Source organism: Sylvia atricapilla, chromosome 11, assembly GCF_009819655.1.
Source record: "Sylvia atricapilla isolate bSylAtr1 chromosome 11, bSylAtr1.pri, whole genome shotgun sequence".
NCBI classification, from domain to species: domain Eukaryota; kingdom Metazoa; phylum Chordata; class Aves; order Passeriformes; family Sylviidae; genus Sylvia; species Sylvia atricapilla.
The window spans coordinates 16,953,457-16,980,569 of NC_089150.1; the positions used below are offsets into that span (position 1 = coordinate 16,953,457).

General features: G+C 38.7%; 1 protein-coding gene across 7 annotated transcripts in view; it reads left to right on the plus strand.

Annotated features, from left to right (window-relative positions):
- DOCK3 (dedicator of cytokinesis 3) overlaps window positions 1-27,113 on the plus strand; it is a 185,393-nt gene that overhangs the window by 48,436 nt on the left and 109,844 nt on the right. For all 7 annotated transcript variants that reach the window (XM_066326884.1, XM_066326888.1, XM_066326885.1 and 4 more), the window contains exons 6-7: window positions 12,373-12,521; window positions 20,408-20,492. In XM_066326884.1, the coding sequence (XP_066182981.1) occupies window positions 12,373-12,521; window positions 20,408-20,492 (234 nt within the window). The remainder of the gene's footprint in view (window positions 1-12,372; window positions 12,522-20,407; window positions 20,493-27,113) is intronic.

Below are 27,113 nucleotides of genomic sequence, written 5' to 3' on the forward strand. Positions count from 1 at the left end.
TATTATTTCAGGCAAGAACATTGTATGCAAAAGACTAATGGTTTTTTCTGGAGTTTTTGTCTTGTGATGCCTTTCAGAGATAAAGTGCTAATTCTTGTACCACTTTAAACACATTCTTTGTGGTTTTTTATGACTTATCTCCTTGATGAGGACATGCTTTTTGGCTATCTATATAGAAACTGTGGAAAAGATTGACATTCAATACCTTTATTTTGGAGCTTTCCTACGTTTCAAACCCTGTAGGGAACGGCAGATATTTTGGATATCTTTGAGTGGGAGATCACCAGAAATGGTTCAGTTGCCTGGTAAAGGTGTCAGGGTGAGTCAGGAGCAGTTCTCTTGCCTTTCAGGCAGGTTTAGCCTGGGAATCAGCTGTGTCCTGGAGGGCCCTGCTCTGCCAGACAGGCTGGGCAGCAAATACTGCTGCTGACACGACTTGGCTGTCATTTACTCTCTGGAGTTTTTAACCATTCTCCCTGTGCAGCGATATTTTTCCTCCTTCCCTTTTGGCTTTTGTCTGTGGAGCATCCTGAGCCCCAGTGAAAACACCCAACTTCTACCTCAGAAGGTGACCCTATTTAAAAGAGATGGAAAAAAGCTCAGGAGCTACCTGCACTCCACACTAACAGGAATGCTTTGATACTGTTTTTTTAGAATAATGAGATGCCCAGAGTCAAAAAACATGTTTTTGTTCTGGTGTTATTGGGATCTTTGTTTAAAAGCTACAGTTTTAACAGCTGCCAGCTACAGGTCCCTTTACAAATATTTGCACTGTTTTTGTCACATGTGTGGAACAAACATTTTTAAATTGAAGAGGTTGGAATATTGTTTATCCTGGGAGTTTTACCTACTGTCCCTTAGTTTTTTATTTGCAATTCTGCTTCTCATCTTTGAACTATTTTAATTTTTTTTATCAAAAACTTGAATATTTTACAGAATGAGTGAAAGCAAATATTTAGAAACAAGCTTAATTTATAATTTACATCCTATTTGCTGCGTTCTGCTTTTCTTTAGGCCCATTATGCTTTTCTTTTTTGTGCTTTTTGTTTAACTACTAAATTGTAATTTGTTTTCACTCCTGCTGTATTATGGGATGGCTGTAGCTCAGTGCCAGGGTTTAAAGCTCCTCAGCTTCACATGTTCTTTCATGGGGTGAAGTAGCTTAGCTTGCATTTGAATCAGTATTATTTTACCAGTATTTTTCCTGAGGCTATATGTGGAGCTGCAGAAGGAATGACTTGTTTATATAAATCTTATTTTGATGGATCTAGCTCTTCCTAACAGCAGTTCTGGTTGTTCTGAAACCCAGACTCTCTTCTCACGGAGTGTCTGAGTAGATCCTACAGCGCAATTCCATTTGTTGTCTGTTCTCTGGAGGCATCATCCCTAAAATGGGATGGGATGGGATCTCTGCACCTGAGCACAGCCACCACAGCCTGCAAGGTTCAGAAATGTCTGTCCTGGGTTCCTAAATACCCCAATTCCTGCTCTTGCAGCTTTGGTCTCTGACCCTTCTGAGACTGAGGCTCCAGGCAAATGGTGCTGGTCATTGCCACAACTGAGACTCCTTGGATCCTGCCCTCTAGAAACCTTTTGTTCATCATGTATAAACACTAAAATCCAGACTTGAGCAAGGGAGAGGACAGTTATGTAGTCACTGGTAACTGCTGCTGGTTCAAGTGTGTGAATCACTTTATTCTGCACCTCATTTCTCCTCCTGCTCCTCCTGTCATGCTCTGGAGTAAGGAACATAAGAGGTGGTGGGTTTTTTTTTTTTGTTTGTTTTTTTTTTTTTTTTTTTTTTTTCTTTTAATGATGGTGGGAGGCATCAAATGTGTCTGAGCCATCACTGAGCATTACTGTTAAACTGTCAATAAATCAACAGGAGTTTGCATATACTGAAATAGCCCAAGGAGCCATAAAGAATCATTACTTGAGTAATGAGAAAATCCTCATGTGTAAAGGAATTTTGATTTTCATATTCTCACAATTTTATGTTTCATATCTGGTGTTTGGACACAAATAACTGCATTATAATGCACAACAGAAAGTTTTAAAATATGTAGATTTTTTAAGTTAGAAGACATATTTTATATATCTGTTTTATAGAGACAGAATTAGGGCTTCCAGGAAGGATCAGAGTTGTGCTAAACATCTGTGTGAAGCAGTAGAAATGTATCACTCTCCATTTGGAATTGCTGGGTAAATGTGCTACCGTTTCCCATGTAAAGGATTTTCCTCTGCTGGCCAGTGGTCCTGGATTTTGCAAATCCACAGACTTTTTTTCCTTCTGACTGTTCCTTTGAAGCTGAAATAATCTCTCTTAGAGAACTGAAAAATCTGGAACCTGTTCTGACTGGAACCTGTCTATGAGAGGCATTGTTGAAATGTCTTCACTGTTTTGAATTTCCATTAGACAGTTTAGTTGGAAAACCACTGAAATCCAGTCAGCAATTTTCTTTAGGAATTCACAGAAATGTTGGAAGACAAATGGTGGCACCATGCCCAGAATCATTAATTACAAAATGCTCTAATCAAATCAGTTTGCAAATAATGGTCTGTGGTCCCACTATTTTGTGGGAATAATGGTGTGTGTTTTGTTGGTGGTTTTCTTTCTTAGTGTTTTAAGTGCCCCTAATGCTACTTTAAAATGGCTTTTGGCAAAATCTTCTCTAACATAATGAACTTGTGTTCCATGACTGGCAGGGACCCTGACAAAGAGTTGTTAGAGACATTCAAGATGACTTGCACTGACCCAGTCCTACAGACTCTGGGACTTCTTTTGAGCTTTTTTCTCTGAAAAACTGCAATGTTTATCAGGTCCAAAGCAATAATACTCTTCTAGAGCTGTCCAATGTGTGAAGGAGAATATTAATTTTGTGCCTTGTGGGACGTTGTGTGAGAGGAGATGGGAAAAGGTATCAGGTTGTATCCTTGAACCTGCTGGATGTGATGTTCCCTGTTAAGAATGTAAATAGCATTGGAAGAGCAGATGTTTGATTGAAATGCAATGGAAATACTTTAGGGAATGTATTTTTCAGCTTGAAAATTTGGCACAGTAAGGCACTGCTAAAGGGAAACTACTTATCTGACAGAACTTGTAATATACTGTAATCAGTTTGAATTTCTTCAAAGATATTTATCATGTGAGTTCTAACTTAGCATGACTATCATCAATTAGTATGAGTGTTAATTATTTATTAAGACCACTTCAATAAATGTATCATGTTGAGTCAAAGTGTAAATAAAAGCATTTAACTCTACTTTTAAACTGATGTGAAAGGTAATGTAATTATTTGTCATGCAGAAAATAACCTTAAAATACTGATTTTTGTGGAGGGATATGTTTTATTTGCAAAAGAATGTAACCATTTAGTATGGTAGGAAGCTTTCTTCTGAATATCTTCATTTCTTTTGTATTTAAATGATAGTAAAAAGTCTTCTGAAAGTGTGAAATATAGAGGCATCCACACTTACCCAATACTGCTTCCGTTTCTTTTAGAGCAGAATATTTCCATTTGTTGCTTGTCTTGCAGGTAAATTGCACCAGTTAGTATCAAATGCAGTGTCTTCCTCAAGTCCTCCAGGTTTAGATCTTTATCAGGTGAAGGTCACACAGCTTCCCCTTTTGCAGTCCATCGGGTAAGTGGGGTGTGCTGGCGCTCAGTGCTTCCAGCAGGAGGCATCTGGGACGGCTGTGATGAGATCCCAGCAGGAGGCTGCGAGTGCTCCTCTTCCAGCCACATTCACCACCATTCCAAGCTTGGCAGGACCAGAACTTCTGAGGGGAGGGGAAATGCCTTTGCTGTATTTCAAGACCATCAGTTCTCCCTCTCCATGATTCAGCAAATGTATTTTGGAAAGGAAATGTCCATTGTGGCTGTGGTTTTAATGTAAATAGGGACACAAGTCTACGAGGACAATAGAAGGGGATGATGTGAGCAGGGAGCATTTGGTACCAATTCTAGTTCTGCTTATTAAAGCTCCTTCACTGCTGGGACCTCGTGTTTACACACGGGGGAGGGCAGTTTGGGGATGTGAAGGTCAAAGGCATCCCTAGCAGCAGTGGCTTTGAAATGGGAGAGCTCAGGATCCTGGGGGGAGACAGCAGGACAAAAAGCAGGATCACAACCTGAAGAAAGATCACAGCGGGGAAAAAGAAATTCTTTCATGTTCTTGGGCTCTTTCCTTGGTGTACTGCTTTCAGAAGGCTAACTTGTCTTTATCTGGTCTTCTTAGTCATACAAGAAATATGATAAAGCAGAATGTATTGCCTTCATGGTGTGTCCTGACACATCTGTCATGATGGAGGCATTCAAGACTGGGGAGAATCAGCCTTAATCAAATAGCATAAGCCTTGCATGCATATTTCTTTTTCCTCAGAATGGAAATTTATCCTAAATTGTACATTCTTACATTTAAAAATGTCTAGAACAAGATGTTCTTACAACATGAGGACAAATAAGTACATTTAATATCCAAAGGGTTTGAAACTGAATTCAATAAATATAATATGGGTTAGAAAGGGGTGTTAATGTCACTTGTTTTGCAGCATTATAGAAATGAAGAATTAAACCTCTAAGTTTATCCCCTTCAATTCCATTTCTTCAAGCTTTGTTGGAAGTTGATGATGATGTTAGGAAATGAGGTTAAAGTTGCTGTTGCTACTAAAGACTGAGGAGCTCCATCCAGTCTCAACAAAGCAATGGTAAGCTGCAGGCTGTGCCACAGTCTCCTGAGGCAGGGTTTTCTCCAGCCCTCAGCTGTCAGCAGTGGCAGCCAGGATAGGGATGGACTCTGGATTGAGGGCAACTTTAGGGTATTTCTTCAACCAAATTTTTCCTCTTCTCACCATGATTATCCCACAGGGCCCCTTATATTTTTTTCTGGATAAGACCAATCTCCCTTTTTTGCATCCTATTTTTTCTGTTAACCAAAAAAGGTGAACAACACTAATTTAGCTGCAGCATACCTGTCTCATGCTGGCCAAGGTGCATTTCCTGATGATGGTGATGCCTAAGAGTAGCAACAGCCTGTGAAAACTGATAGCAGGAAGTGTCAGCCACCAGAATTGTCTCAGATTTGTTTTAACTTGTTTCTGTAACTGTTAACTGTTGTCATCTTGTACTTGTCCTGAGTTGCTGTATTAGACAACTCAGGCATCTGAAGCTGTAAATAAGGAGGAGATACGAGGGTCAGGATCCCATCTTGACTGCCAGGGAGTAATCACTTTTACTCAGAGCTATTTACATGTGTGACATAGCTGATGTTTAGAGTGGCGAATTTGTTTGTACCATATTGAGTTACTATAAATAAAAATAGGCTCTGAATTGCACATTAGTGTGAGTTAAACATTTAAGGTCTGTGAGGTGATCTAAACAGATAGGAGAAAACTTCTCTTCTTGAAGAAGAGCAGTAGATAGTAGTTAGTAGGGACTAAACCTTTGTAAAAACATTTTTCTTTGTAATATTCTGTGGAGAGCTCTGAACTGAGATGGGTTGATTTGTTAAAGAGAGCTTTGTGACAACAGGTTTAAATATTACCCACTGGCCTTCACAGGAGATCTGAGGAAAGAGAGCAGCTTTTGTCAAGGCAAAAGATCTTTGCTAACATTCTGAGGATTGGTCTCCTGTGTCCTGTTCCTTCAGTGCTGCTGTTGCTGCAGTGCTGCCTGGGTCCCCTCCACAAGGGGTTTAAGGTTGTGAAAGGCTGTAGGGTATTTGGTTTGCAACATAGAAAAGATATCACCAAGTTTTTGGATGTGTTGGCAGACAGCTTTGATTTAAATACACCATTTTGCTTTTGGAGCAGAACAAACCATTGTTGTTTTCAGTTTATCGTAAAGAATTTGAATGCATTTAATTTTTTTTTTAATTTGCAATCCTATCCAGTGGAGTTCTGAAATTATTTTGGAGGCAATCCAGTTGTTGCTTTGCTGCAGAAGGTTTCTGGTAAAGCATATGAAATGCTCCTCAGGCGAGGGGGAGGTCAGCACAAGCGCTGCACAAATGGAATTTCTGATACGTTTAGGAGAAATCGTGGGAAAATATGGAGGGATGAGAACTTTGCATATACACTGCTAGTGTGAGGTGCCTGCATCCAATGAGCTTCTCTGATTTAGAGCTTCATATCACAGGCTTCATTCTTCTGAGAATTTAGTTTTATTTGGCTGCTCAAGAAACGCCAGGATTGTAAGTTTCTCCTTGGATTGTTGCCAAGAGTGCAGGGAACATTTTTGTGAAGTTACTGATGGAAATTTAATATATCTTTCAGCTTTTGAGCTCTTTGGAAGAAACATAAGGACATAGTATATCTAGAAAAAATTACTATAGTACTGAGGAATGATTTAGGGTAATTCAGGCACATTATTTAATCTAATATAAAGCAAAAGCTTGTAGCAACATCTCTGTTTATCTTGTACAAGCCTTGTTTTGTTGTTTTTCTCTGCTTTTGCTTTCTTTATTGATGTTACATCATTCTTTTTACTGCTTAAGTTCTTCCTTTGTCACACGTCAATATTTTAAGCTATTTTACTCATTTTCAATGGCAAAAGTCTGAAGAACTTATTTTTTCTGCCTCTCTGATTTAGTGGCCTTTATTACACACTGTAAATTGGAATGCCCTCTGTGAATACAGTAGAGAATCAATTAAGATTTTTATTGGAGTAAATAATTTCTGTTTGAAGCTAAAAGCTATGAATATTCATTAGACAAAATAAATACAATTCATGGTAATGCATCCTTATGAACAAATTGAGAACTAATAGGGACTTTCAGCATAGAAGAACAAAAATAAACCTAAACTGAGATGCCTTTCTCTGGCTGTTAGTTGATTTGGAAGACTAACAATGTTTTTTAGACTTGACCATTGTAGAGGTCTTTTCTAACCTTAAAATTTCTATGATCCAGTTACTCTCTGAGTGTTTAATGGTGTCCTGTCAGAGTGGGGTGAGCTCAAATCCAGCCTCTTGTGAAAACCCCAGGATGGTACCTCAACCCTTAGTAAATAGAGTTTGTAGTTTTAATTAGGACAAGTTGTAATTTATTAACTTTATTCTTGCTTGATGTTATTTTCTCTTATTTGTTGTCTATATTTTTTAACTGTTTTTAAAGTCTTCTTAGTTCTGTAATCCAAGAGGACCAGCTGTCTAGGCACATATGGAGAACTGATGAAAATGTGCAAGTATTAATTGTGTTCTCAAATTGATTTTTCTGTAGGTGCCAGTCAGGACACCTGTGTACAGTCCACATTTCCCACACAAATTTTTACTCTTCAATTCCTTTCCTTGTTTATGAGACAACTTTGCACTGACCTTTAGTCTGACCTTTATTGATCAACTGGCACTTGATGAATACTCTCTAATTTGATAGGTGATGTTTAAGGTTTTCATGATAATATTACAGATTTTGAGTAAGATTAAGCTGTAAATATTGTAAAAAGCTTTAAATTCCAATGGAGTTTTAATATAAAGTAATTTTCTTAATTAACATCATCCTGACAAAACTGAGAAGAAAGGCAGGATTTTTGTGTTGTTTCTAGCTTTAGTATTTCCTTTCATGTACTGCTGGTGCTTGCAGGCTTTAATATCTAATGTAGATACCAAAATCCATAACAAGGAACCTGGGAAAAGCTACTCACTTGCTTTCATGAGGAAAATAATTTTTCCACCCTTGTCCCCCATTACAGCTTAAGACAGTTTTATAGGAAATGTCTTAAGGGACTGCTCTTAAAAGAGGCAAAATCCTGACTTTACAGTGGTGGTAAATGAAGTCATGGTAACAAAATGACTATAAATAGGTCATCTGCTGTAATATACCAGTCTGTTATATATTTTCATGCTATGTGGCATTTATTTAGGGAAGAATGACAGAGGCAGCCTTAGCATTTCAGAGCCACCTGAGGGAATTGCATGGAAGGAGGGCTGGTGTCTGCTGGGGTGTGTTGGGTTTGTGGCCCAGGAGGGCTGCTGGGGGTCACCAGCTCCTGTGCTGGGTGTTGGCCGTGGGCATGATGCAGAGGGAAGAATTCCAGCTGCTTCCATGGGGCTCAGCCAAGCTGGGGGGTGTCTCTGTGTTAGCGAGGAAAACACATAATCAGGGAAATGATTGCGTGGGTGCTTTATTGATAAGAGCTCTGGGAGCCAGGGTAGAAACCCAAATCCAACTCCAACGAGGGTCCAAGAAGGCCCCAGTATTATACCCCTCTGTTACACAACTCTGTGTTAAACATTAACCTCCATTGTTCTATTGTATATACCCAAGCATGAGTTTTGGTAAATATCTTCCCTTGTGATTCTCATGATTCTAGTTTGAGATAATAATCACGTTCAGCTACCAACAATCATTACAATATTTCCAAGTACAAACCGTCCCAATCTTTTCCTTCTCCCCCCACCCTGATTACCCAGGCAAAGTTATCCTTGATTTGGTTGGAACAATGGAAGCAACACCTGGTTGCAGTGAAGCTGAGGTTCTATTCCTAGCTTTGTGGCAACAGAAATTATTAACCCTATCTTAACATCTGGGGCAGCAGCTGTGGGGCGGGCAGATGAGGCAGAAAGGGGAGAAACACCCCCACAGGCAGCAGAGCTGGGATCCACACTGGGATCTGTGTGGGCAGAATCCACCCCGGGGGCACAGGGGAAAATTGTGTGGAGGAGCTGCCATGGACTGACCCCTCCATTCTGCTGCCACTGTGGGGAGGAGGTGATTCTGTGAGGGAGTGAGGAGTGAAGGGAAAACACATTGTGCTTGAGGACAAGGGTTCTTTGTGTCTTTGTATCGCACTGCCCAACTCTATTGGAATTGGCAATAAATAAATTCCCCCTAGAGAAGTCTGTTTTGCTGGGATGGTGGTTGGTCAGCGAGCTCCCTGCCTTTATCTGAGCTCACAAATATTGTCATTGCCTGTTGGAGGGGGTAGTGAGAGGTGGGCTGGGTGGGGAAAGCTCCACACCAAACCCGTCCTTTGGCTTTTGAACTCCACACAGATTATGTGGAGTCATTACCAGACAAAGAAAATACTGCCAGAATTCCACTTTTTGATGGATAGCTGCACATCTGGAGATTATCCAGACATTGTTTAGCATGCTTGTTAGCTATAACAGATCAAAGAAACACAGAAAATGTTTTTGTGTCTGGGGATAGTAAAATTAGGCAACAAGATGTGTTAGAGGACTTGTGCTGCCTGTGAGGAGAGTCCCAATTCACTAAAGCCATCCTGGTTCTTTGTGACTCATTGTCATTATTACCATAAAAGTTCTGCAGAAATACTTACTTTGTATTCCAGATTTGCCAAATATGTTTATCAATGCACACAGCAGATCATTCTGGATGGACTGATAAAGTGCTTTTACTTGGGAGCATGTGATAAAGCCAGCTGAAAAAATGAGACCTTAGAGCTTGTATGAAAATTAACTCTGAAACAGAGTGAATGCTTACACATCAGACTGACTTGCCCATCTTTTATTTGACTACTAACAAGATGATAATGTTTCACATTTATTTATGGTGCTACTCTAACTAAGGTTGAAGGATTTAAATACTGAAGATTGGGGGATTGTGGGGGCGGGGCAGGTTCTGTAAATGTGGTGTCCAGGGCGATCTGTTTTACAGGGGATAGCAGGGATATGAATACTCATTAACTTGCCTTAATGTTGAATTTCGAAGGGTTTTTTTTAATCTTGAAAGAAAGAAGTCATTAAAACGTGAGTATCTCCTTCATTCCTTCCCTCCCAAATGAAGCTCATTAGTCCCTGTGCTGGTATAGTGTGAGGAGGGATGTCAGAAACTCATTTTTGACTGCTTCAAACTCCCTTCTGCCTGCAAGCCTGGAATAAAGCCACTTTCAATTCTCTTCTAGCTCTTGTTTCTCTCTCATGAGCACTTTCCTTCACCATCATGGATCTTGCATGTGGTTCTTCATAACAGTTTCCCTGAGATCACAGCCACAGCTCTGCTGGCTTCCACTTTCTCTTCCTCCCTTCCTTGCCCTGGACCCTGGATTTTCTGGAAGGACACCCTGTGTTTAGTTCTCTCTCAGTACTTGTGCATTCAGTTTAAAGCAGGTGAACCTCTTGTGTTCTGTAGTCTCCTTTATTTGTATTTAAAGTACTTCTGATGCTCCTGTATAAAATGACTGTTTAAACATAACCATAGAACATTCTGTAATTTAACCAGCGTGGTGTTCTGGACCTGACTGCTTTGATGACCTTGAGCCATCATCACAGGAGTGAGAAAGTGACTCTCTTAGCAGGTTTATTTGAGAAGTCTGTAGTGTAATGTAATGGTTTGGGACCTGATTCTCATGATAATTTCATTCCCAACTCTTTTAGTATTAAAGTATACCTAATTTGCTTTTTCTATACTACCAAACTCAATTGTTTTCATCTTACATTTTAAAAAGTGACAGCCTTTTCTGGTTCACATAACTATCCTATAAAAATGGCCATTTCCCACACCTACTGTCATTGTCAGCTTATATAGGATTTACGTGTGACCACATTTATTTACGTTATTTGACCACATTTATAAACAAAATTGAGTAATTCTATACTCATCAGCTATGCATGATTATCTTCCTTGCATAAATAATTTCAGCCCCAGAAATTTATGTCTTTCTGTTAGGTCTGGTGTCTGATTTTCTTTCTTTCAAGTGGGACCAGAACCAGTGTTGATGCAGAGTTGGAAGATTGTGCATCTTTTCATCTCAAAATTGTTAGATAGGAACAACTGATTATGCCATATGTGCTTAACCTGCTTCAGCAAAACAGATGTGTAATTAGGTTCAGAGAAATTTAAAAAACGCTTATCAAAATGGATTGCCTTGATGTCTGTTTTCCTAAGTCATGCAAATCTAGTCTTGTAGGAAAACAAACTCAAGTAGGTGGAAGTTCTTTTTTCATCTCATCTCAGCTATTTTTGGTAAAGAAGTGAAAAACACTTGTTCTAATAATGTGTTGCAACAGAAAACACTTATGTTTCTCTTTGTGGATGTTCCTCTATCAGATGTAGTCTTGGTAGATGCAGGTGTCTTTATTGAAGAGGGCTTTTATAACCCAGTCGTGTACAAGCAGAGATGTGATCAAGGCAGTGCCAGCTGATGAAGACTCCATGTCAGTCCATCTCCTCAGTGTTTTCCCAAGTGAAATTCAAACACTTCAGGCTTTGCAAAGCAGTGGGAATGGAGCTCAGCTGTTCAAAAACCAGCATCCAGCTGCTGGATGATCAGGAGAAAAACAAGTTCAGGAGATCTTGTTTTTGTTCTTGGGCTCCTTCTTTGTGGCACATGGGCAGTTTTATGCAGTATTGGAGACTGACTGTGTGGAGATGAGCCCCTTTGACACACAGTCCTGACGCAGCACGGAGTGGAGTAGTTTGGACACATGTCCTTATTTTATCTGATCTTATGGGTGGCCTTGGTTGTTGGCCTCAAATTTTCCTTTTTGGCCATTCACATATAGTTATTTCCTGCGTGGGAAAAATTATTTCTGCTGCTGTCTGGTTTTGAAGATTTGGTTTTGGTGAAGAGGGTTTTTTTTTTTTTTTCCCCATAATTGAGTAATACTAGTTCTTTTGAAAAGAATAATAGTGTTAGTTGTTTAAGTTTTGGAGGGTATTTTCTGGTTTTGTCTTTACTGATGGTGGTGGTGTGGAGGGCTTTTATATTATCTGTGGTAATTTTCCTCTGTCAAAGTAGTTTTCCTGGTGGATTTTATTATTAATTGCTTTAGTCCTTTTTTAGAGTGCCAGGTAATGAATTTTCACACACACACCCCCCACCCCTCATACCTGGCTGAATTTTAGTAACTGGAATATCACAGATAATTTACAAATGCTTTTTTGTTGTGTTGACTCATTGTTGCTGCCTGCTCAGAGCCATTCAGTTAGCTGCTGAAAGAAGTAAGTTTTTTCACCTCTCTTTAAATCTAAAATTTTACATTTAAAATTTTCACTTTAAATCTAAAATTTTACATTTACTGTATGATTGGAATAAGCAATTTTTTATTTGCCTAATGAATCCTCTTATTTAGCATTAGGTTCCATCAGAAAACAGTCCTCTCAGCAGACTGAGCCAAAACCTCAGGAATAAGAAGTTATTTAGTGTGAATTGCATCAGTTAACACTACTTTTGATGTAAATATTTTAAGCTCATAAAAACTGGATTGATGTTCCTCTAGGGTAATTAAATGAAAATTGGGTAACTTATTAATCTTTCTCTCTTTCTCTCTCTCTCTCTCTCTCTTTTTCACACTTTGTCTTTCCAAACTTACTTTCTCCCCCTCTCTTTCTTTCCCCTGTTTTTTTTTGCCCCTGCCTCTTTCCTTTTCTCTCTCCCTCCTCCCTCCTCCTCCCAAAAATGTGCCTTTACAGAAACATAAGGTAGATCTTTTCTACAAACTGCGGCATGTGATGAATGAGCTCATTGACCTCCGCAGGCAGCTGCTCTCGGGGCACCTGACACAGGATCAGGTGCGAGAGGTCAAGAGACACCTCACAGTGAGGCTGGACTGGGGCAATGAGTAAGTACTGGGTCCTGTTTCTTCTAATTCTTCTCAAGTAACTTTTATTAACAAAAAACCCACACACAGCGTTATCTTTCCAATAGTATTTGTGCGCAGGGAGAACTTGGTATTATTTGAACATCAAGTATAACTTTTTACGGTGAGTTTATTGCCTTCTGCAGTGAGTTTTGCTCTTGGTGTGAAATAAGCTGTTTACCAGTAGGCCTTTTCCAGGGCTCCTTGCACTTACAAAAAGATTAAGTCATTTCACTTACTTGGTATCAACCTAGAGAGTGTTAGACCAGGGGGAATGTGTTCAGAGGTACTTAAAACACATTTTTCTTCCACTGAGGAAGTATTTTAATGGTTAGTGCAAAAAGTAGAGAATTTCACAGTTAACCAGGGCCATTGAAGCTGAGGCTGTGATATTTAGACTTTTTGTATCATGATGCTTCACAGAGGTTTAGAGTCTCCAGGGTGATTTTGTGGAGAGATTCTTTTAAAGGCAAAGTCTCTACAATGCAATTCATTCGTGTGGAAATGATAATAAATTGCCATTAGACAAAACCCAGCCCTTGGCCAGGCTTGCGTGTCCTTACATGTGGATCAGACAGATAAGTTGTACATGACACACATGGCCCTCTCTCTCAGACAAACAGCAACTGCTTTCCCACTGGTAGTGGGATTAGTGCTAATGAGCATCTGGGAGTGGGGAGGAGTCCTGTAGGTTGACAGCTGAGGAGAAAAGCCAATGTTTTCCATTCATTTGCTATGTTTGTTTGATTCTTTTCCTCGGTCACCTACCTCAAAACCCCCTCTGAGGGACGTACCTGAACACCCTGATGAAGATTTAGCAGCCCCCCCTGCTGCACTTGATTTCTCTCTTGTTGAAAGAAAGTTCTGAAGGACACAGACCAATAGATTGCATCAAGTCCTTCTGCAGTGTGGAATTACAGATATTTTCCATTGTTATTCTCAGCAGAGTAAATGAGAACCAAGAGACTGTTCTTGAGCATTACGCCTGCCTGGTTTTGCTCAGAGTTTATGGATCAAATTAGCAACAGGAAGCTGCAAAAATTCTATGAGGAAAAAAATATGAGGAGGGCAGACAGCAGCACAGCAGTGAAGAGAATAGGTTGTTCCATGAGGTGCCTGTAGACCTTTTTTTTATGTAAAACTATTAAATAGGAATGTAATTCAAACTATAAAGGTAATTCTAATGCATAAAAATTATGGAGAAGCATCAGTGAAATCAGTAAATATGTTCAGGATTATATTAATCTACTCAGGATGCTTGTTTAGGAAAAAAAAAAAATCTGTTTCCTACTGCAGGTATTGAATTCCCTAGAGAAAGAGATGCATGATATCAGAGATAAATGCAGTATTTAAAAATAAATGTCTGGGACTTTGGGAGTATTTCTGCAACATCACTCTTTTCCACAGAATTTTTCTGAGTTCTGCCACTTTCTTTTCTCTCTCTCTTTTCTGAATTTTATCATAAAACTTACAACCACCTGTGTAAATGTGCTAAAAACATGAATGATTTTCATAGACATATTCACATAGTGTAATGCCCTTTCTCAAGTATTGTAACAGTGTTAATTGTTGTTCTGTCATACTTGAGATTTGCAAGTAAAATAAATGAAAACCATGGTTATTAATGTGCATTAATGTTGTTTGAGAAGATTGAGCTCCCTGCAGTTTGAGCAGGGCTGTAATAACTCAAGACAGTACAATGTAACAGGAGTTATTCCATTGCCAAGCCGCTTTCAGAAAATAGTAATCTCACACATCTAATGTGTAACATGTTTGCTTATTTAGTGAGACACTACTTTTATCCTGACCTTTGTCATCAAGGAATTGTATTATCTGGGGAGGAGTGATGCAAACATGAAACTCCTACTTCTTGGCATCACCAATTAGAGATTTTTTTTCCTCTTTGTTAAACTGGTACAATTTTCCCTTAAATACACTGGCAGTGGCTATGGAAGCCATCTCTTGTGTCCTGGTAGGAGCTGGTGGAAATCAAGGGACAGATACACTCCTTGGATGAATAGTTACAGATTTCTTTTTGTGTGTGTGTGAAAAAACTCGTTTAGACTGTTTCCAGACGTACTATTTGTTTCGTTTCTTGTGCTTACTGTAAATATTAAAAAGTTTTGCTCTGTAGTTTGGCCTATTAAAATATGGGAATATTATTTTACAATTATTGCTGCTAACCCCCTGTATTGTTGCTAATCATTCTTCTAGCACAATAGTGATTGCCCTTTCCTTTAGCAATCTCATTTTCTGTTGCTTATACATTTTTTCTCCCCTGTACAAAAGAAAGATCCTGGACTCATCCTTTTTTTCATTCATTCATTTGTGCTTTCTTCTTCATTCCACTTACCCCCAGGTAAGGTTTGTACACATGCAGGGCTGATATTGCTGCTACAGAGGTTTTTGTATTTCCTAGTGAGAATTTGCTACCTTCAGATGAGCACCTTGCTGGTTTTAGATTTGCACTTTTAAGCGTCCCTCAGTGTATTTTTGCGCAGCCAAAATCTCGTCTTCTGTTGTCTTTCCTGCTTATCTTGCTGGGTTTTGTACAGAATATCACAAATACTTCTGCTTTCTAGCATGTTTCACTCTGATACAACTGACAATAATATTGATCTATGGAAGTCTGAAATGCTATTGGAAGTGTCCAATGGCCTGTGAATACAAAGAAAAAGTTGTAAAGCAGGAAACAAACATGATGAAGCTGAAGTCTGCTATTTATCATCTCATTTAAGTCACATTATAAAGTTGAATCTTCAGTTCTTCAGCTCATTTTCTGTCAGCTTTCAAGTAAAACAGATATTTGATTTTGAAGGTTTTTTTTTTTAGGTGTTTGCTTGTATATGAATGGCTAAGTCTTTCAACTTTTACTGTTGCTAAGAATGGGAAAACAGAATGCAGCTTTTCTGCTGATGAAGAGCTGTTTCATTGTAGAGACTTTTGCATCAAAAACAGCTTCTATTTGAAATGTGAATCCTCTGCTTATGCTTCAGTGCCAGAAGCTAATTGCAGGAGTGTGTGCAATAGCTGGTGTGCCAGAAAGGCAGATGAAGCTTTGTTCAAGGTAATTCAACTTGAAAATCAGAGGTAATCTCACCTGATCTTCCAGACTGATTCTTTCAGATTAATGTAGCACCTGTCAGGAGATTACCAGAAAGCATCCAGGTCTCCTTGCATACTCAGGGAAGACACTTCCTTCCCTATAAATGTGGAATATAGATTTTATCTTTAGGGTCAGAAACAGAGTAGGATGGGGGAGCCACCAATACCTTGATATTTTTGACAAATAAAAGCCATAAACAAGATGAGTTTCTAGGCTTATATTACTTTTTAGTCAAAGGTTATTCTTTTTTTCCCATAAAATGTTATTAAAATCATTCCATTAAAAGAAATCTTCCAAATAGTTGCCATAAATTCTGCACAGAAAGATCCACAGGTAGCCAAAAGGTACAAATAAGTGTTTAAGAAGAAAAACAAAGGGTGAAATATTAGCAATAAATCTTTCACACTGTCATACAAAGAAAATGAAACAGACTTTTAAGGTCATGATTTTTCTCCTACCTCAGAACTGCAGTTGCAAAGCCAGTAGCAGTTGATTAGTACCTACTGACATCCATAACTGTGGAGGGCAGGAATTGTGTGATCCAGTGAGGTCAGGACAATCTTTAATTTCAAAAAGCCCTAATTTTAAGTGCTCACACTCTTAGATTATCTTGGCACTTGGGATGATTTATTCTCTTGTCATATTTTCTTGACAAAGGAAAAAAAAGAATAAAAGGAATAGGAATGACTTTTTGGTAATGTTGTAACAATTAGCTTAAAGTTAGCAAAATGCATCTGGGGATGAGAATTGAAAGTACAGATGATACCTGTTTGGAGAATTAAAGGCAGTTTTATTGCAGTAGCTGTCATTACATCAAAAAAAGATCAAAATAGGAGTGACCAACTTAAACAACTATAAAGAAATGCTTTTAAAAATTGCAGGAAAAGCAGCTGCCATTTCTGTCTGAATGTACAACATCTTTCCCTCTCCTGAATATACTTGGAGTAATGATTGAGTTGAGATTAAAAGAACTTGCCTGAAAGTCAGTATTTGAGGAAAACCTGAATAACCTCTCTCTGTAGCCTGATACTGCCGTGCTCAGAAGTATTTGCTACAGTTCCCTTGTATCAGTTCCTAACTAAGATTATTTACCTTCATCTCATCATCTTCATTTTAAGAAATTATTTCCTGTGTAGCATTATATCAGTACAAATTTCTTTGTAGATTGCAGCTCTGACAGTTTTTGGTAGTAGTTTTGACTTAATTTTGTCAAAGAAAAGTATCAGGTTGTATTAGCAGTGTCTCATTTTGACAAACATGCTTTTTTCATGTGTTTAATTTTCCATGGATTTCTGTATTGTATTTTCTTCAAAGTCTATTCTGAAGTCTGTACATAGTTTATGTGAATCACTGCCAGGATCGTTTTCTTTCCCTTCACCATTTTTATTTGTGTAAGAAAAAAACAAATGATATTAAGTGAGGCTTTGATATACGGAGAGAGAGAATACAAGAAAAAGTGGTGGCTGCAAAATTAAAGCTGAAAATGTTGAGGTAAAGTGCACATTTTTGGAGCAAAGGGGATGAGACCTTGCACTCTCCAGAGATGTGATGAGCTCTCCCAATCTGTTTTTCAAGATTGAGTTTGCATCTGAAAGATTTTTTTTTAATGTCAAATGACATATTTCTGCAAGTTTCTTCTAGTAAAAATTGTCCTGACTTGTGGTTCTATGAATTCTAAATGCTGTAGAGTTTATCTTGTAAATAAGTGAACATAATAGAAATTAGGATTATTCTTCAAAATTACCATTAAACCCAAATAGATTTTTTTTCTAGAAGCCCAGATAACCTTGAGATGTGTGTTCATTCCTTTCACTATTAAAAACTCATGTATTTTTGTCAGTTGGCTTGGTTTCATATTACTTGAGAGAAAATTATCTAGAGAATTTAAGTGGTGGATTTTTAAAATTTTTATACCCCAAAGAAAGGAAAATTGTGAAGACTTCTATGTAGAAGAGGAATAATGTCAAAATGCCAGCTGGAGGTATCCCAAACAGATGCAGTCAAGAGGTAATTGATAGGCTTGGGAATGTTTTGTAGGTATACTTGGGAAATACTTTTGAAGGGCAGTTCAGTGTGAAGGCAGAATAAAACAGCACAAGAATTTGCATGTAAAAGAAAATATTGTGGACACAGGAACTGTCAAATAAACAAACCAGCACATTATGTAATTTTTATGCATGCTGTGTTTTGGAGAAATACTGCCTGGCAGCTGAGGCTCTTCTATTCCCCCAGTATTTGATAATAGGAAGGGAAAGTGGGCCACTGACTGTCACTGCCATCTCAAGCATTATGTTGTCAGTCCTTCACAGGCAAAAAAATAATTGATACAAATTGAGTGTACAAACCTGAACTTCCACCTGCACAGTAAATGGCTGCGTGTTTGTGCTGCAGCCAAGACACCTTTATTTGCTGGGAGCAAGTGTTGTGCAGGATTAACATAGTATTAGAGAATGAGAATCTTCTGGGCTGAGAATCCACGGTGTTAAGGGATTTAACTAAAAATAGGGTATTAAAGTTTCACAGGGATGCTGCTTCAGTTGTGTTGAGCATTATTAAGCAGAAGATCATGTTCTGAGTAATGAGTGCAGGCACTGCTTCACCCCAGCTCTCCAGAGAGCTGAAATGATGTGAGCAGAACCTCCTCAGGCTGGGATTGGCTTGGCCAGGTTTTCCTGGGGAACTTTAATAGAGCTCTGTGACTGCCCTGGAACTGCAGTGCACACACAATGGTTTTGATTATGTTAGTAGGGAAAAATTTTTTCATATCTGTGTGCTGTGGGGAAATCCCTTTCTCAGTGTACTTTAGGGGTGGAAGTATGCACACATGTGAATGACAGGTGTTTTAGAGGTTGTTTAGATACTCACACTGAGGAAAGATTCTGTGAATGAATTTGACGAGCAAGTTTTTTTTAAAAAAAACCAAACCTTTTCAGTGATCTCTGACTGATTTTACCATTTTTTGTGTCATATTTTTTGACTTTCTGTGATAAGTAGGCTCAACTGGCAGCTGCAGGTAAGGATTACCTAGTGTGTCCTTATTTTAATGTTTTTCATTTGGTAAATAGATGCAGTCATTTTCATCTGCAGCTGCAGTTTTCAGATACTGCTCTTGGGCCACAGATAACCTGTGTGTGATAGGATTAATGAAAACAAAGTGACATTAACAGTGTAGCATTAGAATCTAGAGTTTGGTATTTGATATGAAACTTCATTGAAGAAGGAAAGCTGCTCCCTTTTTTGCACTGAAAATGTAATTGATTGCAGCAAAGAACTGAGCGTGTGGAAATTCTGGTTTGTCAGTGGGGTGTTTCAATGATCACATAGTGCTGCCAGGACAAGTGAACAGGGCTGAGCTATGTTTTGGAGATGTGATGGTTTAGGGATATAAATAAGGAAGGAAAACCTACTTGGGCAAAGTTTCAAAAAAACAATTACAGAGTTTGGAAACTTCTGGGTAGTGTTTAAAAGCACTGTGGTGAGCATAAGTAGCTGAGCTTCCTGCAAACCACTAGTTCTCCCCGGCTGTTGTTTTAAGCCAATTGCTCAGACAGAGACACTGGATTGCCTGGAGCCTTCTGTTATTGCTCCACACAATTGCTCCAAAGTACCAGGGAGGTTTTTCTTAATAAAATTTTTCATTTGCCATCAGGAACAAGTCCGTGCAGAATGTTTCCCTCTCTGATTACAGAATCAAATTGACTGTTGCTTTTCTTTTATAGTTCGTGACAGAAGGAGTGCCAAGGTAGTTCGTGAGGGCACCTCTTCTGAAGTTTGGGGTTTTTTTTTCTTTAAGACTGTTAAGAATTTCAGTATGAAATGTCTAGTATCAAAGTTACATAAGGCAAAGGCAGGAAAATGGTTAATTCATGTGTTGGGTTTTTTAAAAATTTGCTCCTAATGTGTGTTTATTGTAATGCTCAGAACTCTTTGTGCCACGGAAACTGAAGATCTATGGAGCAAAACTTGGGGTTTGTCACCTTTAAGGTTGTCGTGTTCTGCAGTCTGCAGTTATTAATAAATCATTAGCAGTTTGCATTTATTTGTCTGGATAAAGAATATCTTATTCTGTCTGCTGCTCCTGTAAAGCTGTGACCTGAACTGCCTTCTCGACAGCTGAATTCTTTAACTAGTCATCTTTGCACTGGTATTTTTTTAATCAGTTTATGTATTTGATTTGAGCCAAAATATTGATTCTGTTCAGAATAATGAAAAATACTTTGTGTGTGTTACAAATACAGATTAAGATTATTGTTATTACAGTTAATGTTTCTTACTAAGAAAAAATAGTATGTTTACAGGGGGGTGAAGTTTTATAACCACCAGGAATATCAAAGCAGATTCCCAAGGCTTGGAATCTGTTGATACATTTTAACAGGAACTTTTTAATGGAACTTTTTCATTATGTAGTGAAGGATCTTGCTCAAATACTTCAGCAGCAACCAGAGTATGAGCTTTATTTGCCTGCTATATTTCCATGTACAAAATTACCTTGTTTTGGGTACTGCACCAACATACTGGCTAAAAGCTCCCCCTGCATTAATTGCCACAGCTCCACTGAAGTCAGGGAACAAAAAGTAACAAGTTTGTAGAGGGATTTTTTGATATTTGCATTAAATTTTCTTTAGCACTGTTTAATGGTTTATAATTGCAGTAAGAGTGGAATAGTTGAGTATTTCTGTGTCCCTGCCCTGGAAGAGGGACAGGCAGGAGACATGGTGACCATTCGTGTTCCAGCTGACACTGCTCCTTCCTTCTCTTGCAGACATTTGGGCCTTGACTTAGTTCCACGGAAGGACTTTGAGGTTGTGGATTCAGATCAGATCAGTGTTTCAGACCTTTATAAAATGGTAAGAAATTCTGTGGGAGATTCCTCTGAGTTTTCACCGGGGGAAGGAAAGAAGGAAAAACGATTTTTATTCTTTACTCTTACATGTTTTCTTATTTTGAATGGTGTTGTAAGTTAAATGTCTTCTTCGTTTGCACCCTGACCACTAGAACAGTGTCTCTGGTACCCTAAGCAGTGGCATGCTTTGATAAAACATTTTAATTTCAGTTTATGAAGTAACATAGTGCTAACACTTGGAATGCTCTCCGAGTCCAGAAAAAAAGTCTGTGAGAGCCACTATTGATTCTTTGAGCAAATTGGCAGATGAAGAATACCTAAGTGAAAAGTCTGAGTTAGTAGTTGCATAGATAATAAATATCTTTGCCCTGTTGCAAAGACTTTTTGAGCTCACAAAAAAGGATGAGAGAGGAGGGAGACCAGTGCATAAGTTAATTTAAGCAAAACTAATCCTTGAACATTAAGGCTGTCCCTGTTGTATGCCAGTGTTCCATAGAAAATGTGGAGTGCATTTGAATAAGAATATTTGAATTTTCAGGTGAAGTAGTATAATTCCTTCACTGGGATGAGTTCCAAAATCTGTCATTATTAGTCACTTGTAGAGTCCTGTTTGTACATAATGAAGTTGGAATTGTTTTGGAAATGTGATTTGTGCCATTCATGAACTGTAAAGCCACTGCTGCATTTTACAACTTAACTGTGTTTGGATACTCTGTTAGTAGGACTAATACAGATAATTTTGGGTTGGATTGTGATGTAACCATAGAGGGAGAAACAGCATGTAAAATTCAGGAAAGGGAATGAAAACCCTTTCTCAGATGCTCTTTTATCTAAAAAAAAAAAAAAAAAAAAACAAAACCAAAAAACAAAAAACAAACAAACAAACCCTCAGCAATTATTTTATTCAACTTCCTCACTTAATATCTTCCAAAGAAAATAGCTGTTTTCTACAGAATGTTGTTACAGTGTCACTCACTTGTAGGAAGCTTTTAATTTCCTGTTTTAAAACAGTTTTGGGTTTCAGCTCTTTAAGATTAAGAGCAGAGAGGTCCATGGGTTTGGTGTGCAAGATGTGACTTTTCCTTAAACCAAAGGCATGCTGTTCAGAATAATGAAAAATACTTTGTGTGTGTTACAAATACAGATTAAGATTATTGTTATTACAGTTAATGTTTCTTACTAAGAAAAAATAGTATGTTTACAGGGGGGTGAAGTTTTATAACAGCTGGGTGCTGTTGCTGATTTGGATCATTTGCACCATATAACAGTGGATTTCACTGGAAGAAGTAAGAATTATTGCATGAGAAATATGAATGTACACCAGTCTATTATGGTAATTTTTAAAGTTTATTCCTAATTCGCTGTGGTCTGAAGAGAGTTTGGTGCCAGAGTTTTCCTTCAGTAGAGCGTGGAAATAGCTCAGTAGCAAATTCCATCAGTGAAGACTGAGATGTGAGATTAGTTGCTAACTAAGGATTGGTTTATTACTCTGAGGTTTATTCTGCAGCCTTTTTTTTACACTGAATTCTTGGAGTACTGCAAATCGGCAATTTTTATTGCCAGAGCAGCCTGATTATGTCACCCCTTAGTCCTGTGACTGTCTCTGTGCTGCTCCATCGTGGGCAGGGCTCAGGTCAGCACCATTACTCACTTCACACTTCATTGCTGCCAGAGTCTGTAGATGCAAGAGGACAGTGCTGTCTAACCACATCTCTTCACAGTCAGTTTCAATTCAGAGGCAATTTCAGGAATCAAAGCAGCTGAAAACCTGTTACTTTTTTTAAACTTAAATTTGATAAAAAATGAAGAAAGGGTATGTTGGTGACTTAGTTTTTAATGTGGTTTTATTATTTAACAAAAACCCAGGGAGAGAATCCTCCGTACTTGTGACAAAATACTTAATGAATTCTCAAATGAGCAGTGACGTTTCACATTGTAAAATAATCTTGCAGGAATAGTTGTGAGAGCCAGATGACTTCCTTGTATTTTCAGGACTGTAGGATGTTAAATGTAACATAGAAAACACTCATTAGCAGAGCAGTGGGTGAGGTAACACATCAGACTTTTCTCTCTGTGACAACAAGTTTGAACATTTTTTACTCAGTCATTAGACTTAGCACTGCTCTTCTTGATAAATTGTAAGTTGTTAAATTTGAGCCTCTTTTTTAGCTCTCATGTTTCATTCTGAGTGTGTTGGTGACTGCTGGGTGATGCTGTGTTCATCTCTTTGGCAGAACTGCTGTGCTCTGAGGCCTTGCCTCCTGCTTCTCCACGTTACTCATTCTGAAGCTAAATGCCGGTGGCTGCAGGATGCACAGCATTTGTCAGGAATTGTTGCTTTGCTCCTGGAGGAAAGCAAATTGCCCTTTCCCTATGACAGTGTTTGTGACTTTAGCGAACATGACAGAGCACTTTTTAAAAATACATATTACTTTTGAATGGTGGGAAAATATGTTTCCAGAATTCTGCCACAGAGCTCAGTGCTGGAGTTGCCACTGGATTGAATTTGTCATTTAGGAACACAAAGTCCTGCAGAATGTCGGGAACACTTGGGTGGGACATTTTAGTGGCAGAGTTACAAGACACAAATATCTGAAGTCATTTCACAAATCAGAAATATTCAAAGCTGGCGATTAATTAGGTTTAGGTTTTCTATAAAGTTATTGAAGTGGGTCTGTGTCTTCAGGACAAGTTCAGGGGGTTCATGAAAGGCACAGCTGTTGGATGTGTAACTGCTGCAGCTTAGGCATTTCTTCCAACTGTGTGAAAGAGATGATGGGAGTTCACCAGAGTTTCTAATTAAAAAAAATAGAGTACTTAAATAAATAGTTTCAAATTAATGCTGCCATCACCTCATAACTGGTTTATTCTTTATTCAAATGGTAAATGTGATTGGTAGCAAGGAATAGTCAAGAAAATAAGAATTCAGTTACCCAGAAATCTACTAGATAAGGAAAACAACTGGACATAAATTGGACAGGAAGATCATGAAACCTTTGTTGTGATTTCTTGGTTGTTCTTTGTAAAATGAAGCAGATTGACAGGGAACAGGTTTGTGTGTGTTGCGTTGTAGAGCCCAGTAAGAAGTCAGATGAGAATATGAAGATGGAAAGTGATTTAAGATTGAATTGGGAATGATGAGATTCACTCACCAGGCATTGTTAGGAAAGGAATGAGGAAAAGCAACACTAAAAACTGATATTGGTAGATAAGATTTCATGAGAAAGAGGTTTGATGAGAAAATGGAGGTAAGGAGAATTGGCAGCTTTTTCAGTAAATTAAGATGCTCACTAACAGGCCCAGTTGGATAAATTAAGAATTCTTCATTTCCTCCAGGCATTAGAGGGAAAGGGAAATCGAGATTTCCGAGAGCCAGTTTACAAGACCATAATTATAGAGAAGTATCATAGAATAGCACAAATGGGTAAATAGAAAAATTAGAAAGGCAATGCACAAATTCAAATATAACTAGCAAATGTGGTTAATTGTATCCAGAAACAGTTTTGTATAAATAACCTGATACTAACTGGGAAGCTAGAGGAAAGTTTTTACACTGGGAAAAACCAGTTCTTGCACATGAGGCAAGAAAAGAACATGGCACTTAATGTCCTTCTTGCCACACTAAACTCTGCTAAGGTGGTAACTTTATCACAAAGTTTTCAGTTCCAGGAGGTTTGGAACTATATACATTCCAGTTGGGGTCTTTGGAGAAGCCATATCAGACATGTTAGTGATAATCATTGAGAAGATGGAGAAGGTTTCGGAATACCAGTAAAGGGCAAGCCAATTTCACACCTTAAAAACAGGTGATGTAGGAGGAGCTGGTAATTGTTCTCTCCCTGTAAAAAACACTGGAAAAATAATAATAAAAGAAAATTATCATTGCTTGCAATAAGGACATGAGTAATAGTGGGTGTGAACTTGTCCAGAATAAACAATTTTTAGAAGTTTCAGAACATAGATAAGTCTGCTGGATAGAGGAGAAGCAGCTGATGCCATCTTTGGATTTTGATAAAGGTTTTAAATGTTTGTTTTAATTTAAATTCTTCAAAGGTCATCAGTTCTAGATGAAATTAATGTAAACACAGAGTTAATTAGAAAACCCATACTCAGAAAAAAAGAGTGATTGTCAATAATTTGATTAAATAGGAGAAGGGATGAATTAGCTGAATTTCTTGGGGTAATCCTCCATTTTGTAGTCCTTCGAGTTATTTAGGATCCTGAAATAAGGAGTCTGCTGGCTAAATATACAAAATCCACAAATTTGGAAATGGTTTTTCTGATTCTTTCAGTGGAGAGAAGGAACCAAATTCCAAATAATATAGAGAAATTGAAGAAACTGTATGAAAAATGTAGTATACCAGGAGAATCAGAAATGTAAGTTTTTAACTCCTGCAGTGGCTCTGAAGCACAGATTGGGACTCTACAAGCTTAGGCGGTTCTGTAGAGGAGATTTGAGGTTATAATGGAATCACAAGCTGAATTAATTAATCTTCTCATCCTAATGATGGGTAAGAAAAGAATCAATAGGCCTGGGTTACAATAGAAAGGAATCAGTTTAAGCATCAGAAAACACTTGGATGAGGAAAGATACACTGAACATTGTATCTGTTAAAGTTTGCACAACCTTTACAGACAACTCTCTTTGGGGAAAACTAAAGGTAAAACTAATTTTTTTTTGTTAGAATGGAGATGGATAATTTCTTAACAGTCCTATTTTTATATCACTTTGGAAAGCTTTTCAGGTTGGAAGGGGCCTCAGGGAGGTCTAGGCAAACTTGCTGCTCTAAATGCAAGGTCAATACTGAGTTCAGCCCAGGCTGCTCAGTGCTTTGGTTGATGTTGAAATTCTTCAAGGGAAAGGATTGGATTCCTGTTCTGATATTGTAATGGATGCCCTGATGGAGTTACATTTTTCCTTGTTGGAGCACTGGAATATCCCATGTTGTAGTTGATGACCACAGTATTTTGGCTAATCTGCTGTGCAGCTCTGGGCACCTCTTCGTGCTAAGAACTTCATGGTTACAGGAAAGCTGCCACAGGTCACCTGCAAACCTTCTCTTCTCCAGACTCAAAATGCTGCATTCCTCCCATCCTCCTCAGACACCTCGTGCTGCTCCGCTGGCTTTTGCTGAATGCAGCATTTCAGCTGTAGTTTACTCAGTGCTGAGGAGAAAGGAGGAAATGTTATTCTCAGTCCACTGGCTCCATTCCTGATAACAGAAACAGTAAATTGTTAAATGTCCCTGTGGCCTGGGTGCTCCCCTGACTTGTTTGGGTTCCTTTAGGAGGACCCTGCCAGTCTGCTGCCCCCAGCTTAGGAATTTAAGACCCGTGGGTCTCAGGACAGACCCCTGAAGAATACACACCATCAGCCACTACTTTTGGAGCCTGAAAATCCTGATGTTTGTTGAGTTTTTTGACCAAACAGTTTTGTCTGCCCATGCAGGTGTAAGTTTTTTAATGCTGTGGGAGACTGTGCTCAGGGTCTCGCTGAGCTGCGGAGAGACGACAGCCACGAATTGTCCCTCCTCTACTGATTTGGTTATTTTACCTCAGGGGAATCTCTTCATCCAGCATAATATCCCTCATATAAATCCATTTTGGCTATTTTTAGTCATGCTCCCATCCAAGTACCCAAAAATGGCACGTACCCTCTGGGCACTTTGCCTGGCCAGAGGCAAGGGCACATAATAACTCAGTCAGTGATTGCATTGTTATAAGGTGGTCCTGAAGCATGAAAGCAGAGTGTTAGTCAAATCTAACCTTTTGGTTGTGGAAAAATTTAAAACCTGAGATTTTTACCACTTATTCTTATAAATTTACCTCAGTGTACACTCTGTAAGCAGCAGTGTTTGCTGAGGAATCTCTTCAGACCACCTCTCATATTTGTGTTGCTTGAGCGTCTCACTTTCTTACTTGGATTTAGAGATTAATCAAAACAAGTCAGGACACCTTGAATAGCTTAAATAACTGGTCATTTCTATGCCAGCTCTTTCTGAGTGCTTGCAGGTGACAAAAAGATTAAATAGGCAACTCAGCCAACTTGAAGGCTTTTAACATTCAGAAGGTGATGCAATAGTTAGACAAACAATGGAGCTGGAGATCATTATTTTTCTACTGGGAGTGTGAAGGAGGACATTTTTATAACTGTGAACATAAACAGATGTCAGAATATGCCATTTAGAATCACAGAATTGTTTAGGCTGGAGGAGACCTTTAAGATCCCTGAGCTGAACCATTCCCCCAGCGCTGCCAAGGCCCCACCGTCCCCTGTCCCCAGGTGGCACAGCCCCAGGGTGGGGACTCCACCACTGCCCTGGGCAGCCTGTCCCAATGCTTGACAACACTTTGGGTGACAAAATTTTCCCTGATAGCTGATCCAGCAGTGAGGGGCCCTAAACTGAACACAGGGTTTGAGATGTGGCATCACTAGTGTCTAGGGGTTGAAAGTGGCTCAGTGAGCACTTCTGCCAGCTCCCTCAGTACCCCAATATCTCCTTGCTTTATTCTCATTATGAAGGGTCTCTCCTTTTGTGGCAAAAAGTCTTATTTGTGTTCTGTGTGAGAGATGGCATAGTAGTTTGAGTATTGCCCAATACGTTTTGTGGACAGTCTTTTCCTT